Raw genomic sequence first — 27224 nt, 5'->3', positions numbered from 1 at the left:
ATGGGGAGTAGGGGCTGCCTTCTGTCATCCTTAATAGCTCCAGCTTTGTCTGACAGGCCCCGCCCACTGAGTCAGGGGAGAGGGAGCCAGGGCAGGCTGGGGTCAAAGAGCACAGAAGCAGGCTGAACCTGAGGGTTCAGAGGAAACTGCCGTGACACTTTCCCCTCATCACTGTGAATCTAGGAAAGGGAAGTCCAGAGTCATCGCATCATTTCCTCCTCGCAACCTTTACCTCCCCCTCCCTTTGCCATCTCCCCCTCTTTCCCAAGATTCTTGCGGCTCCTCAGGTCAAGCAGATCACAAAGGTTGGGGATGGGGTTGGTTAGGAGAGCCAGATCAAGGCATCAGGATTCGGCCCTAAGGAGGGTGAGGAAGGGTGACGCCTGGCTCCCAGGGCTGATGCTGGTGTGGGAGGAGGAGTTGGGGGTCTGGAAACCGGGGTTCCACTCTGACATCCCTCAGCGTCTCCTCTGTTGAAATAAAAGCTGGGGAGATGCCCGCTGCTGCTCTCTCTGTGCTGATGTGCGAATGAGAATACACAGGCTTCGAGGCTCCTCAGGAAGCTGGGCTGAGTCTCATCCTCTTCCACCAGCACTGGACAGCTGATGGAGAGGCAGGCAGGTGAGGATGCTGCAGCTGGGTGGTGAGTGGTACTCAGCAGGAGAGGAGGATTACAGATGGTGGTGACCAAAGTCGAGAAGGAAAGGGGTCCAGGCTGTGGACAGCGACACTAACCCCAAGCATTGCACAGCAGGACTCCTGGCAGAGGGCACCTGTCTTCACCTCCCACCTGAACGTGGTGCTGGGCACAGAGCAGATGCTCAGCAATGCCCGTGAAGAACTAGCAAGACGGTTTGTCTCTTCCAAGGCCCCTGAAGGATGGTCGTTCCCATTGTGCAGCCAGGGAAATGGGAGACTGTCCTGTGCCCCACTCCCCAACCCAGAACTGTGGGACTTGCACCCACTCCCTGGCCCCCTCATGGTGCCATGCAGCTCTCCAGACATTTTCTTTTAGGCCACGCCCTATGGCAGGGGGATGTTAGTTCCCCGACCCACGGAAGTCCCTCCAGGCATTCTTTATGCAATAATATTTATTAAGTACCTGCCTACTTGCTCCAAGTGGGACACTGGGCTAGACTGTGAGGATACAGGAATGAACAAGACTCAATCCCTAACCACAGTGAGCTCAGTCATGCTGGGAACACAGACACAAATGAAGAGGAAAATTAAATGCAGCGTCAGCACTTCCACGGATGTGATGGTGTGTGATGGGAGTCCACGGGAGAGGGAAGTGGTAAGATCTGGGGTAGACAGGTTGGGGAAGAAGCCTTCACAGAAGTAACGGTATCCGAGCAGGGTTCTCAGGGATGCTTAGGAGTTCTCCAGCAGATGGGGGAGGCTTCCAGGTGAAGGAGATAGCTTGAGCAAATATGCAGAGTTACGAAAGACAAGGACACAGGGCAGAGGCGCTGGGCGAGGCTCCGTGGGGGGATAGGGTAGTGAGGCTGACTGGGAATCCAGGTCTTCACTACACTGGGCTGCCCCAGTTCCTGCCCTGGGAGTCAGGCAAACAGAATTGCCTAGCAACTAACTGAGGGGGCTTTTGGGGTGGGGTTCCCCACCCCAGTTCAAGAAGAAGAGCAAACGCCTGTGTCACTGGAAGGCGGTGTGGAGGGCCATTCTGGGGCCGAATCCAGCCATCTTTAGGAAGGAAACCACACACGCCTTTGTGTGCCCTTGTCTATGTTTTGTTCTGGTCGTCAGTTGTTTCCTAGGAAAATTGTTTGTCAAAGATCCAAGTTTGGCTTGGCTGATCCAAGGGATAAGAGGACTTGGCTGCACTGGGGGTGGGGGAGAGCAAAGTGTTCTCGAGGCAAGACCAGCGGGGGAACCGGGGTGATGCTGGCAGGGGGTCTCCAGGCAATTTCCGCAGCCCCCTATCCATCCTGCTTCATCCCCCCGCCACCCACGCACACACCAGGGGCAGCTGGGCAGCTCTGAGAGGAAGCCACCAAACATTCTTGAATCCTGCCAAGGCTGGGTCCCTCCCACCAAAGGAAGTGCCTGCCTTGGGGAGGGGACACCGTCCTTCCCTCTCAGGGCTCCCCTGGCGCGTGGGCAGAGGCGCTGGCCTCTGCCAAGCCTGACGGAGCTGGGTGGGGACCCAGGGTGGAGTAGGCAGGTGGAGGGGCTGACAAGGCCGGGGAGATGGCAGGGTCCGGCGGGGATGAAGAGGAAGAAGCCTGGTAGGGGCAGGAACTGGAGGGGAGGGAGGTGGCTGGAGTGGAGGCCACCTCCTGGGTGCCCCTGCCCCCTCGGCCTGGGGACCAGTATCGGCTTCGGAACCTCCGGAGCAGCATGAGGAAGGTGATAACCAGGAGGTCAAAGATGAACTCAGCCATCTCCACCACGGACAGCACGGAGGAGCCGAACCACAGGCTCCACTGGCTGCCCAGGTTGGACAGGAGGGTGACCATCTGTGAGGGAGAGACGCACGCTGAGTACTTGGCAGGGAGCCCATTCTCCACTCCACTTGGCCTCGCCTGACCCCAGGGCCCCTGGCCTCTGCTCCCCTCCTCTGGGAGCACAGGACTGCTGGCTGGTTTCTTCCAGGGAAAACCAAGAATGAGGCCACCATGGGGATGGCTGACACCCAGGCCTGTCTCGAGAGGTTTCTCCCCATCACCCAGCCCTCCTTCCACCCTTCTAATGCTCACCCTCTCCCCTTCCTTGGTCCCCCACCTTTGAGGCCCAAACCCTCAGGCCCCACAGAGGTAATCCCCTGTGTTCATGGACAGCCCCCTGACTAAGACCCCCCGCCCGCAGAGAATCCCAGGCTCGGTGGGGCAGGACGCACCGTGACTGAGGGAGACTCAGAATTAGATTTGTAGTTCAGCTCCTTGAAGAAGATGTTGAGTTTGGCAACTCCATCCCTTTGGAGTGGGGGAGAGGGTGGGAAGAGACGGCCCAGGGTTAATTTCTCTGCTGCTCAAAACCACTCTCCTCCAATCAGCTGTACCCATCCCTCTTCCTGGGTCTGCTTTCCCTCCCACAGATTCCTTTCCCAGGGCTGGGACCCAGGGAAAGGAATTATTGTTACTGTTTAGTCACTCAGCCGTGTCCGACTCTTTTGGAACCCCATGGACTGGAGCCCGCTGGGCTCCTCTTTCCATGGAATTCTCCAGGCAAGAGCCCTGGAGAGGTTGCCATTTCCTTCTCCAGGGGATCCTCCCACCCCAGGGATCAAACCCGAGTCTCCTGCATCAGCAGGCAGGGAAGCCCAGGACCAGGATAGGACTGACCTTTTGTTCTTGATGGTGTAGTTGTTCTGTCGGGACAGCATCTGGAAGACCCAGTCCTGGGAGGGGGTGAGGTGTCAGTGGGGTCACCCCCGTACTCTTCAGGCTTACAGAGCTGGGGATGGGGTCAAACACACGCATACACATATGCCCAGGGAAGACCGCAGTGCTACACACACATACACTACCTGGGATGTCACGGAGGGCCACTGTGAGTAACTGGCAGAGAGCTTGTAGATGGTCACACTGGGGATGGAGAAGGTGCTCAGTGAGGGGGGTAGGGGTGGGGCTCTCCCATTCAAAGCTGGACCAAGGATCCTCTGTGGTACCCAGACGACCAACCTGGGCTCCAGGAGGGGATGCTCACCTGCATGGCTTCCGGCACTTGGTGAAACAGCCCAGGCGGTCTGAGGAGAAGGCATCCTGGAGCTTATAGTAGCAGTAGCCTGCGGGTGCAGAGAGGTGCTCATTTTCCTAGGCCCCCTCCACCTTCTCCATCCACACCCTCCAGGTCTCCCAAGACCCCTGACACCCAGTGCACAAGAGTATTATGGAGCAAAACAGGAAGGGCTCCTGAGTGACAGCACCAGAGCATGTTTAAGAAATGGCTTAATAAAGCCAAGTCCAGCGAAAAATAAAACCAACAGATTACACCTTTGTTAAAGTGAAAGTGTTAGTCGCTCAGTCATGGGTCCAACTCTTTGCCACCTCAATGGACTATAGCCACCCATGCTTCCCTGTCCATGGGACTCTCCAAGCAAGAATACTGGAACAGGTTGCCATTCCTTCTCCAGGGGATCTTCCCAACCCAGGGATTGAACATGGGTCTCCCACATTGCAGGCAAATTCCGGATACAGGCAAACGTTGAAAAGTGAAAAAGAAAAGTGGGAACAGTCTTTGTATAAGAATAATGAAATTAAACCACAATGAGCTACCACTTCACACCCGCTAAGATGGCTATTGGAGATGAAATGGCAACCCACTGCAGTGTTCTTGCCTGGGAAATCCCACGGATAGAGGAGCCTGGTGGGCTATAGTCCATGGGATCATGAAGAGTTGGACACGACTTAGAGACTAAACCACCACCACCAAGATGTCTATAGTGAAAAAGGACAATGACAAGTGTCGATGAGGACATGAAGAAATTGGAACTCATCACTGCTGGGAATATAAATTGGTGCCTCTGTTGTGGAAAATAGTCTGGCAGTTCCTCAAAAGATTAAACATAAAATACTATACTACACACATGTGTGCCCAGTTGCTCCGCTGGGTCTTATTCTAGCCTACCCAGCTCCTCTGTCCATTGGATTTCCCAGGCAAGAATACTGGAATGGGTTGTCATGCCCTTCTCCAGGAGATCTCCCCAACCCAGGGATCAAACCCGTGTCCCCTTCGTCTCCTGCATTGCCCACAAATTCTTTATGCACTGACCCATTGGGGAAACCCTAAACCTACTAAATGGCCCAGCAATTCCACACCCCAGAGAACTGAGAACACTGACCACACAAAAACTTGTACACAAATGTTCACAGCACCATTGTTCCCAACAGCTAAAAAGGGGAAACAACCCAAAGGTCCATTAATTGATAAATGGATAAACAACATGCGGTCTATCCATACAATGAATATTATTCAGCCATAAAAAGGAATGAAGTACTGATATATGCTACCAGGTGGAAAGTGAAAGTGAAAGTCACTCAGTCAACTCTTTGCAACCCCATGGGCTGTAGTCCATGGAATTTCCCAGGCCAGAATACTGGAATGGGTAGCCTTTCCCTTCTCCAGGGCATCTTCCCAACCCAGGTCTCCCACATTGCAGGCAGATTCTTTACCAGCTGAGCCACCAGGGAAGCCCTGATACCAGGTAGATGAACACCTGATACCAGGTGGATGAACCTTGAAAATATTAACGCTAAGTACAAGAAGCCAATCACAAAGGATCACATATTGTGCTCTATGAAATGTCCAGGAGAGGCAAATCTATAGTAGACAGAAAGTAGCTGAGTGGTTCTGAGGGGCCGGGGTAGGGGGTGGGGGAGGGGGAGGGCCTGTGGATACAGGGAATGGCAAGCTTGGAGACCACTATAGGTACAATTTTTTTTTTTTTTTGGAGTGGTGAGAAGGTTCTAAACTGATTGCAACAATTGTCACACAGTTCCACGACTGTGCAAAAAACCTAAAACTGTACTGCCTGGAGAATCTCCATGGACAGAGGAACCTGAAGGGCTACAGGTCATGGGATCACAGAGAGTCGGACACAACTGAGTGACTAGGCACACACAATACTAAAATTGCACTGTCCACTGTCAATGAGTGAGTTACCCAGGAAATGAATTATCTCAGCACACCTGTTACCAAAAAAGAATAATGGGACCATGGGCTTCCCTTGTCGCACAGCTGGTAAGGAATCCGCCTGCAATGCGGGAGACCTGGGTTTGATCCCTGGGTTGGGAAGATGCCCTGGAGTGGGAAAGAGCTACCCACTCCGGCATTCTGGCCTGGAGAATTCCATAGACTGTATAGTCCATGGGGTCGCAAAGAGTCAGACACGACTGGGAGGCTTTCACTTTTAAGGGCTTTCCTGATAGGCCAGTTGGTGAAGAATCCACCTGCAATGCAGGAGACCGCAGTTTGATTCCTGGTTCGGGAAGATCCGCTGGAGAAGGGATAGGCTACCCACTCCAGTATTCTTGGGCTTCTTTTGTAGCTCAGCTGGTAAAGAATCTGCCTGCAATACAGGGGACCTGGGTTCGATCCCTGGGTTGGGAAGATCCCCTGGAGAAGGGAACAGCTAGGCTACCCACTCCGGTATTCTGGCATGGAGAGTTCCATGGACTATACAGTCCATGGGGTCACAAAGAGTAGGACGTGAATGAGCGAGTTTCACTTTCACTTTCAATGGGACCACAGCTTCCCCCTTCACCCCTCTTCCCAGGTTCTAGGTAAGGTTTTTTTGTTATTTGTGATACTTTCAGTCACCCAGGTCCTTCTTCATTTCTGACCCAAATCCCTCTGAATACCAGGGTTTATATAATTAATCACAGAATTAATCTTTAATTAGAAAGACTGGGAAGCAATTAGGCTGGGGAGCAAGCGGTCCTTAGGAAGCTCAGCAGATTGTATCTTTAGCCGGGTTTCTCTCCCTCATCCTCACAGCTTCTAGCAAACAGCAAGGTCATTTTTCTCTCAAGGATCTTTTTCAAACTCACAACCACCTAGCAATCAGCGTGTTGGGGCCCGGGGAACAGTGGGCAGAGTGCCTGCTCCGCATGTCCTGGGACATCCTGTCCTCCCTCTGGGCCTCAGCTTACTCGTCTGAGAAAGGGGCCCATCAGGCAAGACAGCCTCTGAGCTTCCCTCCAGCTCGGATGCGCTGTGATTCTCCAAGGCCAGAAAGCCAGAAATCAGAGGCCGAGACTACAGGGCATGGGTCGGGGGAGGATGAGAGAATAGCACCAGGAGAGAAAGCAGGCGGAGAGATGCACAGACGGAGGCTGCTCTCCACCCTGGAGTCCACTGTGTCCCTGCCCTGAGCCCTCGGAGGGGTCGGCTAGGCCAGATAAGGGGGTGTGGACCAAGGACGCCCGCGCTGTGTATTCTATGTCTGCCCTCTATGTTCTGTGTTCTCTTGCTGGGGACTTTCTTTCCCTCTCAGCTTCCCTGCTGAATAACTCAGCTGTAAAGAAAAGGAAAAGAGATTGATCTGCTCCTAGACCAGGGCCAGGAGGGGAGTCTAGTGTCTTCCAGATTCTTTTGACTGTGCTCTCCTCTAGTTTTAATGTTTTAATTCTTCCACAAGTCATTTCTAAATGATACACCTGCTCCTATTGAACTGCTATATATTACGTCCATGATAAAACATACATAAACTGGAAGGTGTTAGGGAATGAGGCAGATTCACACAATTTCTAGTCTTTTCTTCCTGCACCCAGCACTGTCTCACCAGCGCCCAGCAACAGCCCTGCTGGTACCCTAGGGAGTGAGCAGGATGCTACCTGCAGAGCAAGGAACCCAGGGAGATCTTCCTCACGTGCTCTTCTTTCCTTTTGCTGCAAGTTATTTTTATTTTTTAAAAAATATTTATTTGCTTATTTAATTATTTGGCTGGGTCAGGTCTTAATTTTTCCTTTCGGCTCACGGATTCTCTAGTTACGGTTCACGGGTGCAGTCCCTCTGCAGCATGTGGGATCATAGCTCCCTGACCAGGGATCAAACCTGCGTCCCCTTCTTTGCAAGGTGGATTCTTAACCACTGGACCACCAGGGAAGTCCCATAAGTTATTTTTAAATGGGGACATCCGATTATAAACACACAGAAGTCAAGAGAGAGAGAAAAACGGTGAGGGAGGAACAGGGAAGACAGACAGAGTGAGAGGAAAATGGACAGGGCAGCATCCACCGGGAAACAGGAGTCGGTGGGAGAACTGGCTGGAGGACGTGGGAGCTGGAAGCCACAGTGGGGGTGCTGAGAGTGCAGGGCTCCTGGGATAGTCCTGGGCTCAGGTGGGAGCGGGCGCCGGCCTCCCGCAGTCTCACCCCAAGAATTATGCTTCTTGTAGTCACAGAACTCTACGCCTTCGGGCCGTGGGTAGAAGATGTAGGCACAGCCACACTCCTTGATCATGCTCTCCTGGAAGCACGAATGGATGCACACCTGGAGGAGGGGAGCACGAAGGGGGACGGGGTCAGGCCTGCCCACCCCCCACAGCCCCAGATGGCAAGGGAGGGGAGGACAAATCAGCCCCCCCAGTGTGCCTCCACCTCTCACTCCACTGCTCCCATCGCCCATTACGCACACCTGCTGGCTACGGCTGGGAGACGGTTGCCATGGAAACAGGCTGGGCCTCACCTGCTGTGTGTACTTGGTATTGTAAAGGTTCTCCACCGGGACCTCGCTGCCATTCTTGGTGCAGTCGCCATAGTCACCCCCAAGTCTGTCCAGGGCTTCCTAAGAATCCAGAGTCACCAAGCGGTCAGAGGTTAGAGCAAGTGGTCCAGGCCTCTTCCTAACCACAGTCTTCCCTCAGTCCCTGGCTGTATGTCCTCCACCATCTCTCCCACGTGCCTGGTCATTTCACAACATGCCCCCAGGGCTACTTCCCAGGACGCTGGGCCTGGAGCATCCCCTGGAACCCTCAGCATGTTCCGAACCCCTTCTTGGTATTCTCATCCCACGTGTACTCCTCAGAAAGCTACTTCCTAACGGACACTCAACCTGGCCGGCCCCTCGCCCCAGATTTCTGCTCCTGAAGACTGCTACATGCTCGAAGCTCACCCATCACAACTTCTTCTGGCCCTCTAGCTGTCACCCTCCAAGCCCTCTCTCTGCCCCTCATCTGGGGTCCTCCCCAGGTCTCCCAGTCAGCATCCTTGCCTTACTCATGCTGATGGAGGTCTCCACGCCAGGCCGCAGATTAAAGCCAGCATCATCCATAAAGGCAGGCTCATCCCGTTCATGCACCATCACCCGGGCCCCGGTCACCGTGGACAGCAGTGGGATGAAGTCATTTTGCTCTGTGCGCAGTGTCAGGGACAGGCCTGGGAGGAACGTGGGGAACAGAGCCAGGGGCAGGGCACATTGGTTGAGAGAAGCATCAGGGTGTGGAAACCCATCATCCCACCCTGCCTAGTCTCTAAGCCTCCCAGGGCAGCAAGTTCAGGAAGACCTCCAAATGGATTTGGCAACCCCTGAGCTGAATCCGGGGGCCTTCCCTGGTGGTTCAGTGGTAAAGAAGCCACCTGCCAATGCAGGAGACATGTGTTCGATCTCTGGGTCAGGAAGATCCCCTGGAGAAGGAAATGGCAACCCACTCCAGCAGTCTGGCCTAGGAATTCCATGGACAGAGGAGTCTGACGGGCTACAGCCCATGATGTCGCAAAGAGTCAGACATGACTTAGTGACCAAGCACGCACATGCACGAGCTGGATTTGGGGTGCAGGGCCAGCCAGAGCCAGGACAGGATTCCTATCACACCTGGGATGGAATACATGGTACCCAGAGGGGAGAAAAAGCAAAGAGGATTTTCCAGGATACAGATGGGCGTACTGCAGAGAGGCCTGGAGCGTTTCTAGGACAGGAGCTCAAGGCAGGTAGATGCGGGCACACAGGGCAGCAGAGGGGCCGGGGCCGGGGCCGGGGCCGGGGCCGGGGGGGCCGGGGCCGGGGCCGGGGGGGCCGGGGCCGGGGGGGCCGGGGCCGGGGGGGCCGGGGCGGGGGCCGGGGCCGGGGCCGGGGCCGGGGCCGGGGCGGGGGCCGGGGCTGGGGCTGGGTTCGGGACAGCGCACCGTTGTTGACCCCGGGCATGGAGGACATCCAGAGGTTGGAGCTGTTCTTGTCGTTGAAAGTGTAGCAGTTTCCGTACATCGGGTGGTGGAAGTGAGAGTAATTCCTATTCAGAAGAGAGAGAGAGGGGTCAGAAGGGAAGGTGCAGGGGTCAGGGGGAGCACTTTCAGAGCCCTTTGTTTCCTGATCACCTACTATGTGTGGACCTGGTGCTGGAGCCTCACCCAGGCCCTCTCACTAGGCATCATCCCCACTTCACAAGAGAGGAAGCGTGGGCTCGGAGAGGTCAAGTAGCTGCCCAAGCTGACACAAGCAGCAAGCATGAGATGGGGCTCAGGCCCAGGTCAGCTACCTCTCACCCAGGCTGCTTCCCCCAGGCCCCCCGACCTCACTGGCCTTGTGGCCTCTCCCCTCTCGGTGCCGCACTACATTATGAATTCTTGCAGCATCCCTGGCTTCTCACACGTCTACATCTTACTTCCCCATTCAGATTACAATTTCCTTGAGGACAGGAAACAAATCTCCTTCATGGCTGAATCATCTCTGGGTTAATGGCATGTTTCTTGGCATGTAGGAGATACAGGAGATCGAGAACAAATAGTTGATGAATGAACGGAAGAGAAAGGAAGTGGTAGGGGGCAGGGGCAAGACAGTGAGACCAGGAAGGTCAGATCCAAGGGCAGGAACAGGTCTTGCAACAGCATGCCTCCCACTGGGAGGTCCAAAGCAGGGCTGGGACAGGCTCGGGAACAGACAGAAAGGAGTCCCAGATTTGTGTTGCTACAATAGGAACATGATTTGATAGCAAATCACATGTCCCCCAATGGGGAGGCTGTGCAGACTGCAGCCAGAGCCCACATGGGAACAGGGGTTATCTAACTCTAAGCTATGGTTTTTCCAGTAGTCATGTATGAATGTGAGAGTTGGACTATAAAAAAACTGAGCACCGAACAATTTTTGCTTTTGAACTGTGGTGCTGGAGAAGACTCTTCAGAGTCCGTTGGTCTGCAAGGAGATCCAATCAGTCAATCCTAAAGGAAATCAGTCTTGAATATACATTGGAAGGATTGATGCTGAAGCTGAAACTCCAGTACTTTGGCCACCTGATTCGAAGAACTGACTCATTGGAAAAGACCCTGAAGCTGGGAAAGATTAAAGGCAGGAGGAGAAGGGGATGACAGAGGGTGAGATGGTTGGATGGCATCACCGACTCAATGAACATGAGTTTGAGCAAGCTCCGGAAGTTGGTGATTGAGAGGGAAGCCTCTTGTGCTGCAGTCCATGGGGTTGCAAAGAGTCAGACACGACTAAGCAACTGAACTGAACTCCCCAGCCAACAGGGGGTATCTGTTCTAACTCCCCAGCCATGGGGGCAGCAGGGAGAAGAGGGGGACAGGTCTTTGGGCTGAGGGTGGTAGAGGAGGAAGGAAGAGAAGTAGGGGAGGTAAGAAGGCTGGACAGAGACGAGGAGTGGGGGGCGATGACTATACAGCCTTAAGCAAACCATTTTCCTTAAGCTCACTGTCCTCGTCTATAAAACAAAGAAATGGAGCTCAATGATCTGGAATAGTCCATTGGCCTCAAAAAGCAGAGGCTCAGGGTGTGAAGTACTAGCGCACATTCTGGGAAGAGCTAGGATGGCAGCATTTCCAGAGCTCAGGCTGTGCTCAGGGAGGGACAAAAGAGGAAGAGGCCTGGGAGCCCTGCTCAGAGGGGAGGGGACAGGGACACCACGGGCTGTCTGCAGCAGGTGGAATCCATAGAGCAGACCACAGATGAATCTTAAACTCACAGAGCTTAGTTTAAAAAGTGAAGGGCAACATGAGATACATCATACAACACCATTTACGTCCACATTACACACACACTTGGTAAAAACACGTACAAAGAGAAACACATTGAGTGCATTACGAGGGTGTATGAGAAGCAGTGTAACATGACGGTGAAGAGTACGGACTCCAGGGCAAAGCCACTTGGACTTGAACCCCAGCTCTAACGACTGTGAGCTGGGGGACCAGCCCAAGCACTGATCTCTTTATGTCGCAGTTTCCTCATCTGTAAAATGGGGATGATACTAGTACTGACTTCATAGGGATTCTAGGAGGATTAAATGACACCTAGAACAGTGCTTCGGAGAAGGCAATGGCAACCCACTCCAGTACTCTTGCCTGGAAAATCCCATGGATGGAGGAGCCTGGTAGGCTACAGTCCATGGGGTGGCTAAGAGTCAGACACGACTGAGCGACTTCACTTTCACTTTTCACTTTCATGCACTGGAGAAGGAAATGGCAACCCACTCCAGTGTTCTTGCCTGGAGAATCCCAGGGACGGCGGAGCCTGGTGGGCCTCCATCTCTGGGTCGCACAGAGTCAGTCGGATACGACTGAAGCGACTTAGCATCAGTAGCAGCAGAACAGTGCTTAGCACTGAGTAAGGGCTATATAAATTTTCTATTAAGAGTATAGGAAATCAGGGATTTCCCTGGTGATCCAGTGGCCCTCAGCACTTTCACAGTTGTAGGCCCATGTTCAGTCTCTAGTTGGGGCTAGATACGACAAGCCTCATGGTGCAGCCAAAAAAAAAAAGGGTATAGGGAATCAATAAGACAAAATGACAGATATAACAAGGCAAGGATGTTGAGAATTTGCAGCCCTCACACACTGCAGGTAGGAATGTAAAATGGCACAGATACCTGGAAAACAGTCTGACGCTCCTCTAAATATTAAATATATAATTACTATATGACCCAGCAGTTCCACTCCTAGGTATCTACCTAAGAGAAATGAAAACATACATCCATACACACATGTGTACAGCATTCATAGCAGCATTCAGCATTATTCATAAGAGCCGGAAAGTGAAAGACACCCAAATGTTCATCCACAAAGCATAGATAAACTCAATGTGGCATAAGCATCCAATTGAAAACTATTTAGTGAAAAAGAGACATGAACTGGGGGACTTCCCTGGCGGTCCAGTGGTCAGGGCTACACACTGCCACTGCAGGGGGAACCAGGGCTGGATCCTTGGTTAGAGAACTAAGATTTGCCTTGTGATGCAGTTAAAAAAAAACAGAAAGAAAAGCAGGAATTACTGATACATGCTGCAACATGGATAAACATTACTAAGTGAAAGAAGCCAGTCACAAAAGACCATATATTATGTGATTCCATTTATATGAAATGTCCCCGGCAGGCAATCCATAGAGACAGTGGTTAGTAGATTAGAGGTTCCCAAGGCTTGGAGGAGGGGACAACATAGGGAGACAGGAAAACATTCTAAAATTAGACAGTGTTAATAGTTGCACAATTCTGTAAATATAGTAAAAACTACTGAATTATATCCATTCAAAGGATGAATTTTGTGGTATGCGATGTACAACTCAATAAAGCTGTTATTAAAGAAAAGATCATAGAGAGAGAGGCAAGAGAATTGAATACAGAGTAGGAGAGGGCTGAGAAAGCCATGATAAAGAACTTCAACTCGATCCCGAAGGCCAGAGAGCCACTGACGGATTTCACACAGGACTGTCTGGAATAGTTAACTGCAGCGAAGTGCGGTCAGAAGGCTGAAGAATAAAGCTTCCTGTGGTCTCAGAATAAAGGGAGGCTCGAGAGGTGGAGAGACAGATTAGGGGGTTATGATAACCCTGGGGAGAGTCGATGGGGCTCTGAAGTGAGGAAGTGACCTAAGTGTCAAGACTGAGATGAACTATGGACTTTCCATTGATGAGAAGGCGGGAGCCTGGGGCGGGCAAAGCAAGACGGTGACAGAGCCACTCGGTGGCAGCTGTGGGCTGCCACAGGCTCAGGTGCTGCTCCTGCCTCACTTGTCCTCAAACAAACACACAAACCCAAGACAGGAGCAAAGGTGTGTGCGGGCAGAGTGTGTGCTCCAGGCGGGGGTGGGGTGCAGAAGCAGGTGACACCTGGCCCTGCCGACAGTCGTCAGGGACAAGGAAGGGACAGGGTCCCTGTGGGGTGGAGATGCTGCCTCAGGCCCTTCCTCAGCCGGGTAGAGGCAGGGAGACAATGCCTGAACTTCAAGGAATACGGAGGGGAAGGTGGGGGTGAGCAGCGGCTACAGAAGGGGACCTCCCTTACTCCTAGCCTCCTCCCCTCCACAGCCCTCAGAGAGCTGGCAGCAGCCATGACCTCTTTGCAAGGACATCATGACAGGAGATGTGACTGAGAGAATGCCAGGCGGGCAGTGCAGTATTGTGAGGGGGACCCTAGGCTCTGGCCGGCCTGGTGTCCTAAGGCAAGTCACTTCACCTGCGTGACAGTCACTTCCCACCAACAATGAGACCCACAACTCACTGCAGTGTATAAAGTGCCCTCAAACTCCTTATCTCATGCACTCGAAGACAGATGTTATCAACTTCATTGCTTAAGAATAAGAGTCAAGGGAATTCCCCAGTGGTCCAGTGGTTAAGACTCTGAGATGCCAGTACAGGGGGCATGGCTCAGGGAACCAAGATCCTCCTGCATGCCACCAAGTGTGGTCAAAGAAAGAAAAAGTGTCAGAAGGGCAAGGATATTTTTCTTCTTCTTTGATGTATCCCAAATGCCCAGAACAGTGACTGGCACATAGTCCAGACAGTCAAAAATATTGGTTCAATGAACACTGAAAGAATCTCATTTCCCTCCATTTCATAAACAAAGAAATAGGCTCTGAAGAGTGGAGTGAAATGCCCAGAGTCACCTGATCCAGAAGAAACAGAGCCAGAGCAGGAGCTGAGGGTTAGTCCCTGATTCAGTCCATGCTGTATCCGCCCCCCACTGCTGCCTGCATTATCTGAGCCAGCGGAGCAGGGGACCAGATGACCTTCCAGGCATTCTCGAGTTTGATGCCAGTGAGAAAGAGGCCTCAGCAAAACAGGGAGCCATGCTTCAGTCCTTGGTTTCTCAAAGCCAGACTTCAAGCCCGGCCTTCTCAAAGCTCCCATCTGACACTTCCGCAGACCCAGGGAGCAGGGAGCCACACATGGCCCGCAGGGCCATTCCCCAGGCAGAGGTTTAGACCTGAGGTCAATACTTTCCCTTTCTCCCCACCTGCAGGCATTCAGTTATTCAACCAGCACTTCAGGGTGCCTTCCATGCTGGGTCTCAGGATGGTCCAGCAAAGGAGACCGGAGACCGGGGGTGGGGGCGGTGGGCAGAGCGGGAAGCCTGGAGGCAGGGAAGGACTCACGCCTCATTGCAGGAGTCCTGGTTGAAGCGGCAGGTGAAGATGAATTTGCCCAGCACGTCCTCCTCCAGCGAGGGAGAGGTGTCCTGTCTCCGTCTGGACAGAATGTTGATATAGTGGAAGCGGTACCACTCCCTCACAGCATCCACCCCTGACGAGTATGTCTGGTAGAAGCAGTCCGATTTGTTCTGGTTGCACTGGACACAGAGACCAGAGCATCAGAGGACCAGCAGCAAGGGTAAGCAGGGGGGGGCAAGGTCAAGCAATGAATGGTCTGGGGTCCTAAAGACTGATAGACAAGGGCGGGGAGCCAGGCTGCGAGAAGCCGAAGCCTGGAAGACAGCAGACCTGGAGAGCACAGGATTGATAGAGGAGACTGGGAGCTGCACACACCTTGGGGTCATTTATGCAGCTTCTGAGGAGGGTGAAGCAAAGATTACTCTCCCCATTTCACAGATGGGAATACTGTGAGGGATCAAGCAGTTTGTCCCAGTATCAAAGGGGGGACTGGAACCCTGGTCTCTGGGTACCATCTCTCTGCTTCGCTCCCCCTTTTTTAATCTTTATTATTATTTTTATTTTAATTGGCGGATAATTTCTCTACAATATTGTGTTGGTTTCTGCCATACAACATGAATCAGCCATAAATATATATATATATGTATATGTATATATGGGTGTGTGCGCTTAGTTGCTCAGTTGTGTAAGACTCTTTGCGACCCCATGGACTATAGCCTGCTAGGCTCCTCTGTCCATGGGGATTCTCCAGGCTAGAATACTAGAGTGGGTTGCCATGCCCTCCTCCAGGGGATCTTCCTGACCCAGGATTGAACCTAGGTCTCCCGCATTGCAGGCAAATTCTTTATCGTCTGAGCCACCAGGGAGCCACCGCGGAAGCCCAAGACAGAATAGGGAGACGATAGCAAGAAAACTAAAAAAATAAATGGAGATGGGAGGGAGGCTTAAGAGAGAGGATAGATAGATAGATAGATAGATAGATAGATATGGGCTTCCCTGGTGGCTCAGTGGTAAAAAATCTGCCTATCAATGTAGGAGACCTGGGTTGGACCCCTGGGTCGAGAAGATCCCCTGGAGAAGGGAATGCCAACCCACTCCAATATTCTTGCCTGGGAAATCCCATAGACAGAGGAGCCTGGTGAACTACAGTCTAAGAGGTCGCCAAGAGTCAGATACAACTGAGCGACTAAACAACAATCCTCTGTCTTGGGCCTGCCGGAGCCCCAATGCCCCATCACCCTGGAAGGTCCCAAGTGAGTCCCACACTGGGGATCAGAATTCAGAAAGAGCATTTCCACAGTAGATCTGACTTCCCATCCCCATAAACGCTCCCCCATAAAGGCCCCCAGCGAGGAGCCTCCACAAGCTGGTGCCCACAGAGACGTTATTTAATTTTAATTTTCAAATTTATTCTTGTATGTAGCCTATTTATTTTGCTAGCGCGCGGACTCCCGCCTCGTATCAGTGGCAGCGAAGGCGGGCCGCAGAGGACGGGGAGCTGAGCCGACTGCGGCGCGCAGGGGCGGGGAGGGGGCGGGGCCTCCGGGCGGGGGCGGGGCGGGGCGGTAGCGGGGCGGTGGCGGAGCCTTACCAGCTGGAAGCCGATCTTCCAGTCCTTCCTGTTCACCTGGGGGTTGTTGTCCCGCACGCTGGAGCCGGCGCGGCGGACTCTGCGGGCCGCGTGGGGCGGAGCCGGGATGGGCAGGCGCTGCAGAGGGTGCGGCAGCGGCTCCCGCAGGTCTCGGCGGGAGCGGGCGTGGGCCACTAGGGTGTGGGAGGCGTTGTACTTGTACAGGTCGAACAGTGTCTGCTCCGTGATGCGGTCCAGGTCCTCCAGCTCCTCTTGAATTTCCTTGTACCTGGAAGAGGCGATGGCAAATGGTCGGACTAGGAGGTGGCGGCCTGGTAACAATCCTCGCCCCCCCTCCCACGCCACCATCTCCCGTGCCTCAGTTTCCCCGTCTGTAACGGGTGAGATCAGTTCAGTCCAGAGAAGTCTGCGGGGCATAGCTCTGGGGTCTACAGGGCTATCTCTGGGGCGAGGGTAGGGGAGCGGAGACAGGTGTGTCCTCCTGGTGATTGGAGGCGACAGTGAGCCCCGGCGGGGACGGCATTTATTGCCACATGTTTCTCGTTAGGGAGAGACGGGAGGTGCTCTCTTCCCACTCGCCCTGGCCTGGAAGGCAACCCGGAACTTGTCTGCCATTTCCCAAGGCAGGAGAAGGGGTGGGCCGGCAAGGCCCAGACACTCTCACGGACCCGAGGTGCATGGGCCATCTGCCACCTCTCGGCGAGGGTGGCCTTTGACCGTCTGCTACTTGACACTTTCTAAATCAGGGACTCTCAACTGCACTTCTAGAACCTTCCGAGGAACTTTAAAAATACCGATACCACACGCTCTCCTTTCCCCGCCCTCCTACACCAAAGACTCAGTTTTAGGGAGTTTCAGGTGGGGCTCAAAAAACACTGTCCAGTATGAATCCTCACATTCCTTCTCAATACAGAGCCTGTATCATCTCCATCATGAAAGTAGCAGGCAAAGTAGCAGGGCCTTAGGGATAGACTCTACCAAAACAAAACAAACACCTAGGACCGATAAATAAACAGGGTTGCGGGATACAAAACCAATATGCAAAAAATGTTTCTGCATGCTAGCGATCAAAAAAATGGAAAATGAAATAAGAGCACCATATTAAATAGCATAAACAACATCAAATACTGGGAGTAAATCTGATAAAAGGTGTATAAGACCTGTACACTGAAAATCCTGCTGAAATAAATCAAAGACCAAAATAAAAGGAGCTGCAGACGTTAGTAGATCGGGAACTCCTATGCCACCTTCCAGATTGCTCCCTAGATTCAAGCCGTGCATATGTGCTCAGTGGAGAAGTTGTGTGGGACTCTTTGACCCTAGGATTGTAGCCCACCAGGCCCCTCTGTCATGGAATTTTCCAGGCAAGAATACCAGAGTGGGTTGCCATTTTCTTCTCCAGGAGATCTTCCGGACTCAGGGGTTGAACCTAAATCTCCTGCATTGCAGGCAGGTTCATTACCACTGAACCACCCGGGAAGCCCAGATTCAAGCCAAGCCCTATCAAAATTCCAGCAGACATTTTTGCAGAAATTGACGGGTCAATTCTAAGATTGCTTTGGAAATGCAAAAATCTAGAATGGCCAAAACAAGTTTGGAAAAGAAGAGCAAAGTTGGAGTGCTTACTCTACCTAACTTTAAGACTGTAAAGCCATGGTAATCAAAACAGTGTAGTGCTTATGTAAGGATAAAAAGATCAATGGGACAGAATAGAGTCCAGAAATAAACTCAAATATATATATAGTCAACCTGATTTTTGACCAAAGCACCTGTTCAAGCTCAATGAGGAAAATAAGTTTTAAAAAAAGATGATGCTGGATATTGTATGAAAAAAGGGGGGGAAGAAAGAAAGGACCTCAACCTCTACCTTAGTCTGTATACAAAAATTAAGTCAAGCAACCCAAACAAAAAATTCAGAACCATAAAGATTATAAAAGGAAACATCAAAGATACCTTCACAACCTAGGGGTAGGCAAAATTCATTAGAATAAAAAATATCTAAAGAAGAAATCCTGAAATATAAAAATTTCTTACAAATCAAAAAGAAAATGACATGGTTTTAAAAAGGAACCCCTCAAATATTCAAATGGTCACTAAACACATGAAAAGGCACTCAGCATCATTAGTACTCAAATGTAAATTAACACCATAATGAGGTACCATTTAACATCCACACTGACCAGATGGACAGTCTCAGTGAACTCCGAGCGTTGATGATGGACAGGGAGGCCTGGTGTGTTGCGATTCATGGGGTCGCAAAGAGTCGGACACAACTGGGCAACTGAACTGAACTGAACTGAACTGAGGCTCAAACGAAGAGACTGATGACATCAAGTGTTGGTGAGAATGTGGAGCATCCGAAACTGCTGCTGGCGGGAGTCTAAAATGGACCACTGATATGGAGAACAATCCCTGGTGGCTCAAATGGTAAAGAATCTGCCTGTAATGCAGGAGACCTGGGTTCGATCCCTGGGTTGGGAAGATCCTCTGGAGAAGGGAATGGCTACCCAGTCAAGTATCCTTGCCTGGAGAATCCCATGGACAGAGGAGCCTTTGTGTCCATGGGGTCACAAAGAGTCAGACAAGACTGAGCAGCCACCACACACACACATGGTGGTCTTCATGTGCCGAGTCCAAACCTCACAGTCCTCAGCCACCATCTCCCTCATAAAAGTCTAGCAGGCTGCCCCTCAACCTCTCATAGGGGAGAAATGCAGCTCAGGTCGAAGGCGTGTGTTTGGCATTTGGAGATTTGTCTGTTATTGGTCATTAAAAGAACAGCTGCTGCTGCTGCTAAGTCGCTTTAGTCGTGTCCGACTCTGTGCAACCCCAGAGACGGCAGCCCACCAGGCTCCCAAGAACCAACGAGAACCTACTATATAGCACGGGGAACTCTGCCCAGTGTTATGGGGCAGGCAGGATGGGAGAGGAGTTTGGGGGAGAATGGATACATGTGTATGTATGGCTGAGTTGCTCTGCTGTGCAACTGAAACTATCACAACATTGTTAATCAGCTATACTCCAATATAACATTAAAAGTTAAAAATAAAAAAAGCAGTAAAAGTTATAGGAACTGAGTTCTAATCAGCTTCCCAGGATCATTTCGTAGCCTCACCACTTAACCTTCGTGGTCATAAGGATTAAGTGAATTAACATATGAGAAACACAGTGAGAAAAAGAGCTGGCAGAGTGAGTACTGTCTGACTGCAGCTATTGTTTTTATGGTCACAACTGTTCTTTAATAAGAACAATAATAGTAAAATAATAGTAACCTATTGTTGGAGAAGAGAAAGCTGAGGAGACAGGAGAGCCTGCCACTCAACTGCCCTGTGACTTTGTGATCTTAACAGAAGCAGAGGGATTTCCCTGATGATCCAGTGGTTGAGAATCCACCTGCCGATGCAGGGAACACGGGCTGGATCTCTGGTAGGGGAAAATCCCACATGGGGCTGAGCAACTTAGCCTGTGCGCCACAAGGACTGAAGCTCACGCACCTAGAGATGGTGCTCCACAGCAAGAGAAGCCACGGCAATGCGAAGCCTGCACCCCTATTCTCCACAACTAGAAAAAGCCCGCACATGGCAGCGATGACCAAGTGTAGCCAAAAATGAATGAATTAATTTTTTTTTTAAAGTGGAGCCGAAGACCAGATTCCAGTTCTGATTCATCCACCTAAACAGTTGGGTGACTTTTGCAAAACCTGTACGTTTCTCAGAGCCTCTGTCTTCTCCTCCAACTCTGAGCTGGTAGTTTTCTCCTTATCCAGTAAGCCTGTGACGAAGGTCAGATCATGATAATGGATGCCGAAAAGACAGCCTGGTGACTGCTGTCCTTGGAGCCCCTGAACTGATGACCACTGGGTAAAGAAGGAGGAGATGGTCTTTAGAGCTGCTCCGAAGACAGAACCAGGGCCGGAGGGCAGAAGTTACAGTGAGGTAAGCTGCAGCTTTCAGAGAAGGTAATGGCACTCCACTCCAGTACTCTTGCCAGGAAAATTCCATGGATGGAGGAGCCTGGTAGGGTGCAGTCCATGGGGTAGCAAAGAGTAGGACACGACTGAACAACTTCACTTTCACTTTTCACTTTCATGCATTGGAGAAGGAAATGGCAACCCACTCCAGTGTTCTTGCCTGGAGAATCCCAGGGACGGGGGAGTCTGGTGGGCTGCCGTCCATGGGGTCGCACATAGTCGGACACGACTGAAGCAACTTAGCAGTAGCAGCAAGCTGCAGCTTTACCTAAGGAAGAACTTTCCATCAGCAGTTGCTGCAGAGATAAGTGACATTCCTGACACAAAGGAGTCCATCGCTGGTGGGGGTGGCAGGGGGAGGGGGTCCCAGCTCTAAGAGTCTGGGCTTTTTGTCCCTCCCAGTCCTGCCAATGCAAAGCCTGCTTTCCAGATCCTGTGGGGGGAGTGGGGGGCAGTGCAGGGTCCCCCCCAGGGTCAAGGTTGAATGACATGGCTCAGAGCCTTCCCCTCCCTCAGTGTAGCTCTCTGAGGGGAAGGAAGATTCCATGACCTTCTTTGCTGTCCAAGAATGCCACACTCTTCCTTAAAACCAGCCTCAGTCCCCCCGCAGGATTGAATGAAAAAAATATGCTCTTGGGCTCTGTTTGCTATTGATGTGGCTTTGTCTGGCCCCCTCTCTTGGGTGAAAAGAGCCCTTTGTTAACCAGAAAGGGTCTGGGGATCGTTGTGGCTGACCTTTCACATTGGACTCTCAACACCTCCTTCTTAGTATGAAGGTCTTCAGCCTTATCCCCTTTCCTGGAAGTTAAGAACAGCCCAGAATACCCCTCCCCCTCTGCTGGCCACACTCCTGCCACGTGCAGTTGGGCACCTGGGCTGACTTTGCCTCCAGTTATCTCACAAGCTCCTTTATCTCTTCCACGACTTCCACCCCCTCCCTGCTTCCCAGTCCGAGTCACCTATCTTGCCTCTGCCTCCAGCACCCACGCCAGCTAGCAGCATGAGTCACACGCAGGTCCCCACCCACCAGGCTACATCAACCTGTGCACCCACCCCTGCCCCTCTCCTGGAACAGGAACCAATAACCCGGATCCTTCCCTTCTCTTCTCTCCCTCCCTCTGGACTCCTGCTGCTCCCCCACGGGCTCCCACTAGCCCCCAACCCTGGATGCCTTTGCCTGGCCCCTTCTTAAACTGCAATGGGAGAAAGACCTTTGAAAGCAAACATACTTGGTCTTCGACTCAGCTACTGACCCTAGATTCACTGGCTTCTATGTGATGGGGGGGCGACGAATTTTTGAATCTGTTTCACCACCAGTTCCCTGTATGAACTTAAGCAATTACTTAACTTCTCTGGGCCTCAGTTTCCTCATCTATAAAATGGGAGCAATACTGGTATCTACATAAGTGATCTGTTATGAAAATTAAATCATTTGATTAATATAAATTTTTTTTGTCTGGCACATATTAAGTACCATGTGTGTTAGCCATTATCATTGGTGTTTTTTTCTTTCTTTTTTTTTTATTTTTGGCCACACCCTATGGCATGTGAGGTCCTAGTTCCCTGACCAGGAATTGAACTGGCATCCTCTGCATTGCAAGTGTGGAGTCTTAACCATTGGACCGCCAGAGTTCTCGTTGTTGTTTTTCATTATTACTTGCTGTTTGACCCTGCTCAGTTACTTCACCTCCACTTCCTCATCTGCAAAATAGAAATAATAATGCCTGTCTCCATGGGCCTGTCAAGATTAAATGAGGTAGTGCTTAGAGAACTCCCAGTGCAGGATCGAGCACATAGTAGGGGCTCCATATCCTTCCCCGGCTTTGAGGAGCCTTCTCTGACTCCCCTCCTATCCAGGGTGCTGGGTGTCTTCCCACTAACTCCTGCAGGAGGGAGTTTTAATTGGTGAGAACACCTGCCTCCCAGCCTGCAAGCCCCAGAGGCCAGGGCTCTAGTTTTCATTCCCTGGGGCGTTTTCGTCTACTACCCAGGGCCTTGCACCCTGCGGAACCTTGAAAAATAAACAGGCCTCAACAGATTAACCTTGCACTGTCCATCTCTCACCCGTATCTTTCAACCAGTCTTTATTGAGAGCCTACTATTGGCTAGTTCCTCATGCTTGCCTGCCCTCCCCTCCCCTCTGCCCCAGGGAATGAGGGTGGGGGAAGTAGGGGAAGGAAGAGGGCTGGGAGCTCTGAGGTTGGGAAGAAGAGAAGCAAAGCCGCAGGCACCAGGGAAAGAGAAAGAAGGCTGAGAGAGGGAATAAGACAGGCTCAGAAATGAGATGCAGGGACTTCCTTGGTGGTCCAGTGGTTAACACTCTGTGCTTCCAATACAGGGGTGTGGGTTTGATCCCTGATCAGGGAACTAAGATCCTACATGCTGCACAAAACAAACAAACAAAAAAAAACCCCAAACAAACGAAAAAGAAATGAGATATAACATCTGAGCAGAAACTCCATTATTCCACATTCACATTTTGGGAATTAAGAAGAGGCAGGGGTTTGCAAGCAAGCAAACAGGGTGGAAAAGACCCCGATACTGGGAAAGATTGAAGGCAGGAGAAGTGGGCAACAGAGGATGAGATGGTTGGATGACATCACTGACTCAATGGACATGAGTTTGAGCAAGCTCAGGGAGATAGTGAAGGACAGGCAAGCCTGGGGTGCTGCAACTCATGGGATTGCAGAGTCAGACACGACTTGGTGACTGAACAACAACCACCACAAACAGGGAAAGTCACAGTGGAGTCTCTGACCTTGTGCCTTAGCTCTCTCTGCCCAGTTTCCTTAAGTGTAACCCAGGAATAATAACAATATCTGCCTCGGAGGATTGTTGGAAGAATTAAAGGAGCTGCCCGAGGAGTTCTCAACTGCGTCCTTAACTGCGTCCGGTGGTCTGGTGCGTGAAGCAGCTTCTCAGTAACTGGCCTCTTAACCTGGGCCTCATACAGGAGTTTATCAGTGAAGTGGCAGAGCAGTGTTTTCTCTGTAGGACAGGATGTCCCAACCCTGAGCAGCTCATGACACACCTCCGGACACAACAGACCACACCACCCCTGATATGTGACCAATCCCAGTCACTCGCAATTGCACGCACACCTCATTTGTTTGCTCACACACATTCGTGCGATCACATTCACACTCACTCATAAACCTTACACTCTGACTCTAGCTCACAGTTTTTATGGTACCTGTCACAGTGTGCTGAGGTTATTTGTTTATATGCCTATCTCTTCCATCTTATCTTTCAGTACCTAGCAGAGTACTTGGCCTTCAGCAACGATTGTAGGAATTATTGATGAGCCCATTCGCTGGGTGCCTAGAGCCGTATCTGGCCTGCCGGAGGTGTACCAAGGTGTGACACAGGAAAGGTGTGTGTAAACACCCAACCCTGCCCTCCGGTCTTCTCCATGGTTACCACCACCCACTCTGGCTTGCAAACCGAAAATTGGCAAAGAACGCTGGTGAAACCCAAAACTTCAGGACACACCCAAACAGTGCACCTGGACAGGTGGACTGCACAGCGCAACAGGGCCACCTGGGCCTCTGGAGGAACAGCCTGGCCAGGGCAGCTTCCATCCTGTCCTGCTGTCCTGGCTCTGGGACTACACCCCCACTAACCCCCCCCAACCCCACCTCAAGGCTCATGGAGAGCTCCATCACCACTGCTCCCCCACTTTGCTTTCTCTAACACAAACTGCCCTTCTCAACCCAGACCACCCTGCCAGGGCCCAGTCCCAGCCAGCTCCCACCACCACCACCACTGCCCCCCTCCACACCTGCAGTCATCTCATTGCAGGATCTCCATCAGATTCATCTCATGATAAGGAGGAGGGGCTGATTCCTACCCTGCTCTTCTGAACTTATCAGCATCTCGACCTCATCAGCACTCCCTCCCACTTTCGGGAGGATGAAGGGGTGGAGGAGGAGACTGTCGGTACAACAAGCCTGCTCTGGAGAAGGCTCAGGCACTAGGAAGTCTTCCCTGGGCAGAACGGCCGGCCCATCACGTCTCCTGCCCAGAGGGACGTCTGACTCGGGTTACCTGTAGGGGTTTAGGGTGCAGATGGAGACGGCGGGGAAGATGAGCTTGTCCGAGTTGAGGTTGATGTTGAGGCTGACGGGGTAGCTGAAGTACTCTCCGAAGAGCTGGCCGAACTGCCAGTACATCATGCCGAAGGTGCAGAGCCAGAGCACAGCCCAGAAGACCGTCTTCATGCGGTTGTGCTGCGAGCACACCAGGCGGATGGCGCCGTGGATGGTGGTATTATTGCAGAAGAACTCGAAGAGCTCCCGGTAGGAGCGGTGGAACTCAAGCAGGGCCTCCTCCTCCTCCGTGGGCGGCAGGGGGCCCGAAGGCTCGGGGCCCGGCCCCAGCTCCTCACGCTTGTCTCCCTTCATGAGCCCTTGGTGGGGTCGGGGAGGGCGAGGGGCTGGGCTGAGTTCTGGGCTCTGGGTGCCTCCTCCATCCTCATCACCTGGGGCCCGTGCCCTCATCCCACTCTCCTCCCACCTCTTGCCCACTTTCTCCCCTTCCTCCCCGGGCCCCGTCCCCGGGAGCCTGCTGACCTGCCAGAGTCTGGTCACAAGAGCTGGAGCCAAGCCTCCCCTGAGTGGCCTCTCTGCCTCCCTGATAAGACTCTCTTTGGTTTCTGTCCTAGACTCTCCTTTTCTGTCTCCTCTTGAAAGTCAATCTCTGTCTTTGGTCTTCTTCCTCCAATATCTGCGTCTTAGCTTCTCTCTGTCTCCGTCTCTCTCTTTCTGTCCCTCTCTCTGCCTTTCACTTCTCTTTGGGTCTCTCGGCTCTCTTCCTTGCCTGTTTCCTCTCCAGGTGTCAGGCTCTGTGATCTTGCCCCTCTTCCTCTCCTGACCCCCTCTCCCCTGCAGTCTGGACTCTCCCTTCTGGTCCCCGGGCCTGACCTCGGGCTGTGACCTGACTCCCTCTCGGCCCCAGGGACGGCTGGGCTCCAAGAGGTCTGGGCTGCCTCCTGCTTCCCAATCCCAGGTTGTGGCTGGACTGGGACTGGTTCCTTTCCAGTTGAATCTGGCAGCCCAGCCTCTCCTCCCCCTCACCTGACAGGTGCAGCAGCCAGACCAGGGAGCCCGCCCGCCCGCACAGGATGGAAGCGGCAGAAGCCTCATTAGCATCTCAATTAAAGGTGAGCCGGGCAGGAGGAGGGGCCAAGGAGGAGTCAGAGTTGAGAGCTCTCCCGAGGGAGGAGGGCTCCTGAGGGCAGGTGACCTGCAGCACCCGGACTGGAAAAGCAAGACGGTGGGGCAGAAGAAAAGTCAGGGCTGGGAGTCCTGGGGAGCCAGTAGGCAGGGAGACCGGGAGACAAGAAGGCAGGCGAGGGATGGAGGTCTGGAACCAGGAGGTGATGCTGAACGCAAAGACAGGAGGGCAAAGCAAGGAAAAAGGACAAGTCAGGATGAGTGAGACTAAGGTGTGGGGACCAGGAGAACAGGGAAGGCCAGATAGTGGAAGTGGGTGGATGGAGGGGAGGAGGAAGGACCGGGAGGGAGGGATGGAGGACAGGCAGAGAAGGGGGGTGAAGAGGAGGGAGCCAGCCCCGAAAGGAGTCCCCCTCCCCAACCACTGGGGGAGAGGCAGGGGCAGGGACTGCCCCCAGTGGGCTTCCAAGAACCAGGGCCCCTCCCCAGGGAATCCTTCCAAGGGCACCCCTGGGTCAGCCTCACTTCTAGGCCTTGGAGAAGAAGGAGACAAGGCCTGCAGGCTTCCTCCCTGCTCACTAAGGTGTGACTACCTCCCAACCTCGCCCAGGAGCACCCCTCTGCCTCTCCCAGCTGGTCCTGCCCTCTTGACCCCTCACCCCCACCCTGAGCCTGTCCAGCCCAGGGAGGGGCCCAGGTGGAGCTGGGGGCTGGGCGGGGCCCTGGGACATTCTGTTCCTTTTTACACCATCGGCTGCCGGGCCAGGAATGTCCCCAGTTGTGGTCACGGGGTTGCTGGAATGTGTGCTCAGAGAAGAGGGGCCACCAGGGCACTTAGGCAGAGCCTCGGAGCCCAGGGATAGTGGGCACCGAGGAGGCAGGAGGGATTTGGCCGTGAAGAGAGTGGGGAGAGAGAAGCTGAGCCTGGCCCAAGGCTGCACCAACCCTGGAAGGAAGGAAAAGCTCAACGTGGGGGCTGTGGTTTTCCTCAAAATCTCTGCCCCAGACAACCCAGCAAGAGAGTGAAGGACCAAGTAGGAAAAGGGGGAGGGATCAGAGAAGGGCTCAGAAGGCACAGAGACCCAAGCATACACCCAGGCCAGAGGTCTGCACTGTGATCCTGCAGGAGGTAGCCACTGGCTCCTCCCGCCTCCGGGAGGAGGCGGGCTGGGACATGCAGACAGGCCCGGCCTGAGCCTGGATGCAGCTGGATAGGAGAAGACAGGCCCTCGAGGTCATGAAGTCATAAGACAAGGATCCTCGGAACAGAGAGGGGAGCCAAGTGCTGAGGGACCCTGGGGGTGAGGAGGGAGGGAGAGGCACTAACCCAGGAGATTCAGGAAGACTTCTCGGAGAAGGCGGCATCTCAGCTGGGTCTTGCGAAACAAACGAAGGCTCCCGTCTGTGGCTGGTCTCCGTGGCCTCTTAAAGTGAGAGTTGCTGTCAATCAGGATTCCAAACCCACCGCATGCCTTTCCCCAGCGCCTTAGGGGACCCTTCTGTGGAGAAGGGAAAGGCTGGCTTTTTCTTCATTTTCCAGTTGAAGAAAGTACCCTCCGAAAAGACAGACCAGTTTTCTGTGGACACAAAACCAAACAACAGTAGCGTGAAGAACAGAAGCAGAATTCTTCTTCGGCAAGTGGGGGGTTATCTGCTTAGGGCTTTTGCCACACACCCCGAGACAGACCAGCCGCAGTCT

General features: G+C 52.7%; 1 protein-coding gene across 4 annotated transcripts; it reads right to left on the bottom strand.

Moving 5' to 3' along the window:
• SCNN1A (sodium channel epithelial 1 alpha subunit) lies at nt 1081-27054 on the bottom strand. Of its 4 annotated transcripts, none has more exons than XM_018048602.1 (13): nt 26853-27054; nt 24399-24759; nt 16382-16649; nt 14776-14969; nt 9585-9688; nt 8674-8837; nt 8149-8247; nt 7836-7953; nt 3667-3745; nt 3488-3545; nt 3303-3358; nt 2858-2933; nt 1081-2477 (listed from the first exon to the last, which is right to left on the bottom strand). In XM_018048602.1, the coding sequence occupies exons 2-13, from the start codon at nt 24752-24754 to the stop codon at nt 2097-2099; spliced, it is 1953 nt and encodes a 650-aa protein (XP_017904091.1). In that variant the 5' UTR covers nt 24755-24759; nt 26853-27054; the 3' UTR covers nt 1081-2096. The 4 variants fall into 4 exon arrangements, with proteins under 4 accessions (XP_017904091.1, XP_017904090.1, XP_017904089.1 ...); XM_018048601.1 differs by lacking the exon at nt 26853-27054 and adding an exon at nt 25427-26840; XM_018048600.1 differs by lacking the exon at nt 26853-27054 and adding an exon at nt 24923-25443.

The sequence above is a fragment of the Capra hircus genome, chromosome 5, assembly GCF_001704415.2.
Source record: "Capra hircus breed San Clemente chromosome 5, ASM170441v1, whole genome shotgun sequence".
Lineage (NCBI taxonomy): Eukaryota > Metazoa > Chordata > Mammalia > Artiodactyla > Bovidae > Capra > Capra hircus.
The sequence above is the reverse complement of the archived record's forward strand: the minus strand, read 5'-3'. Positions and strand labels throughout refer to the sequence as shown.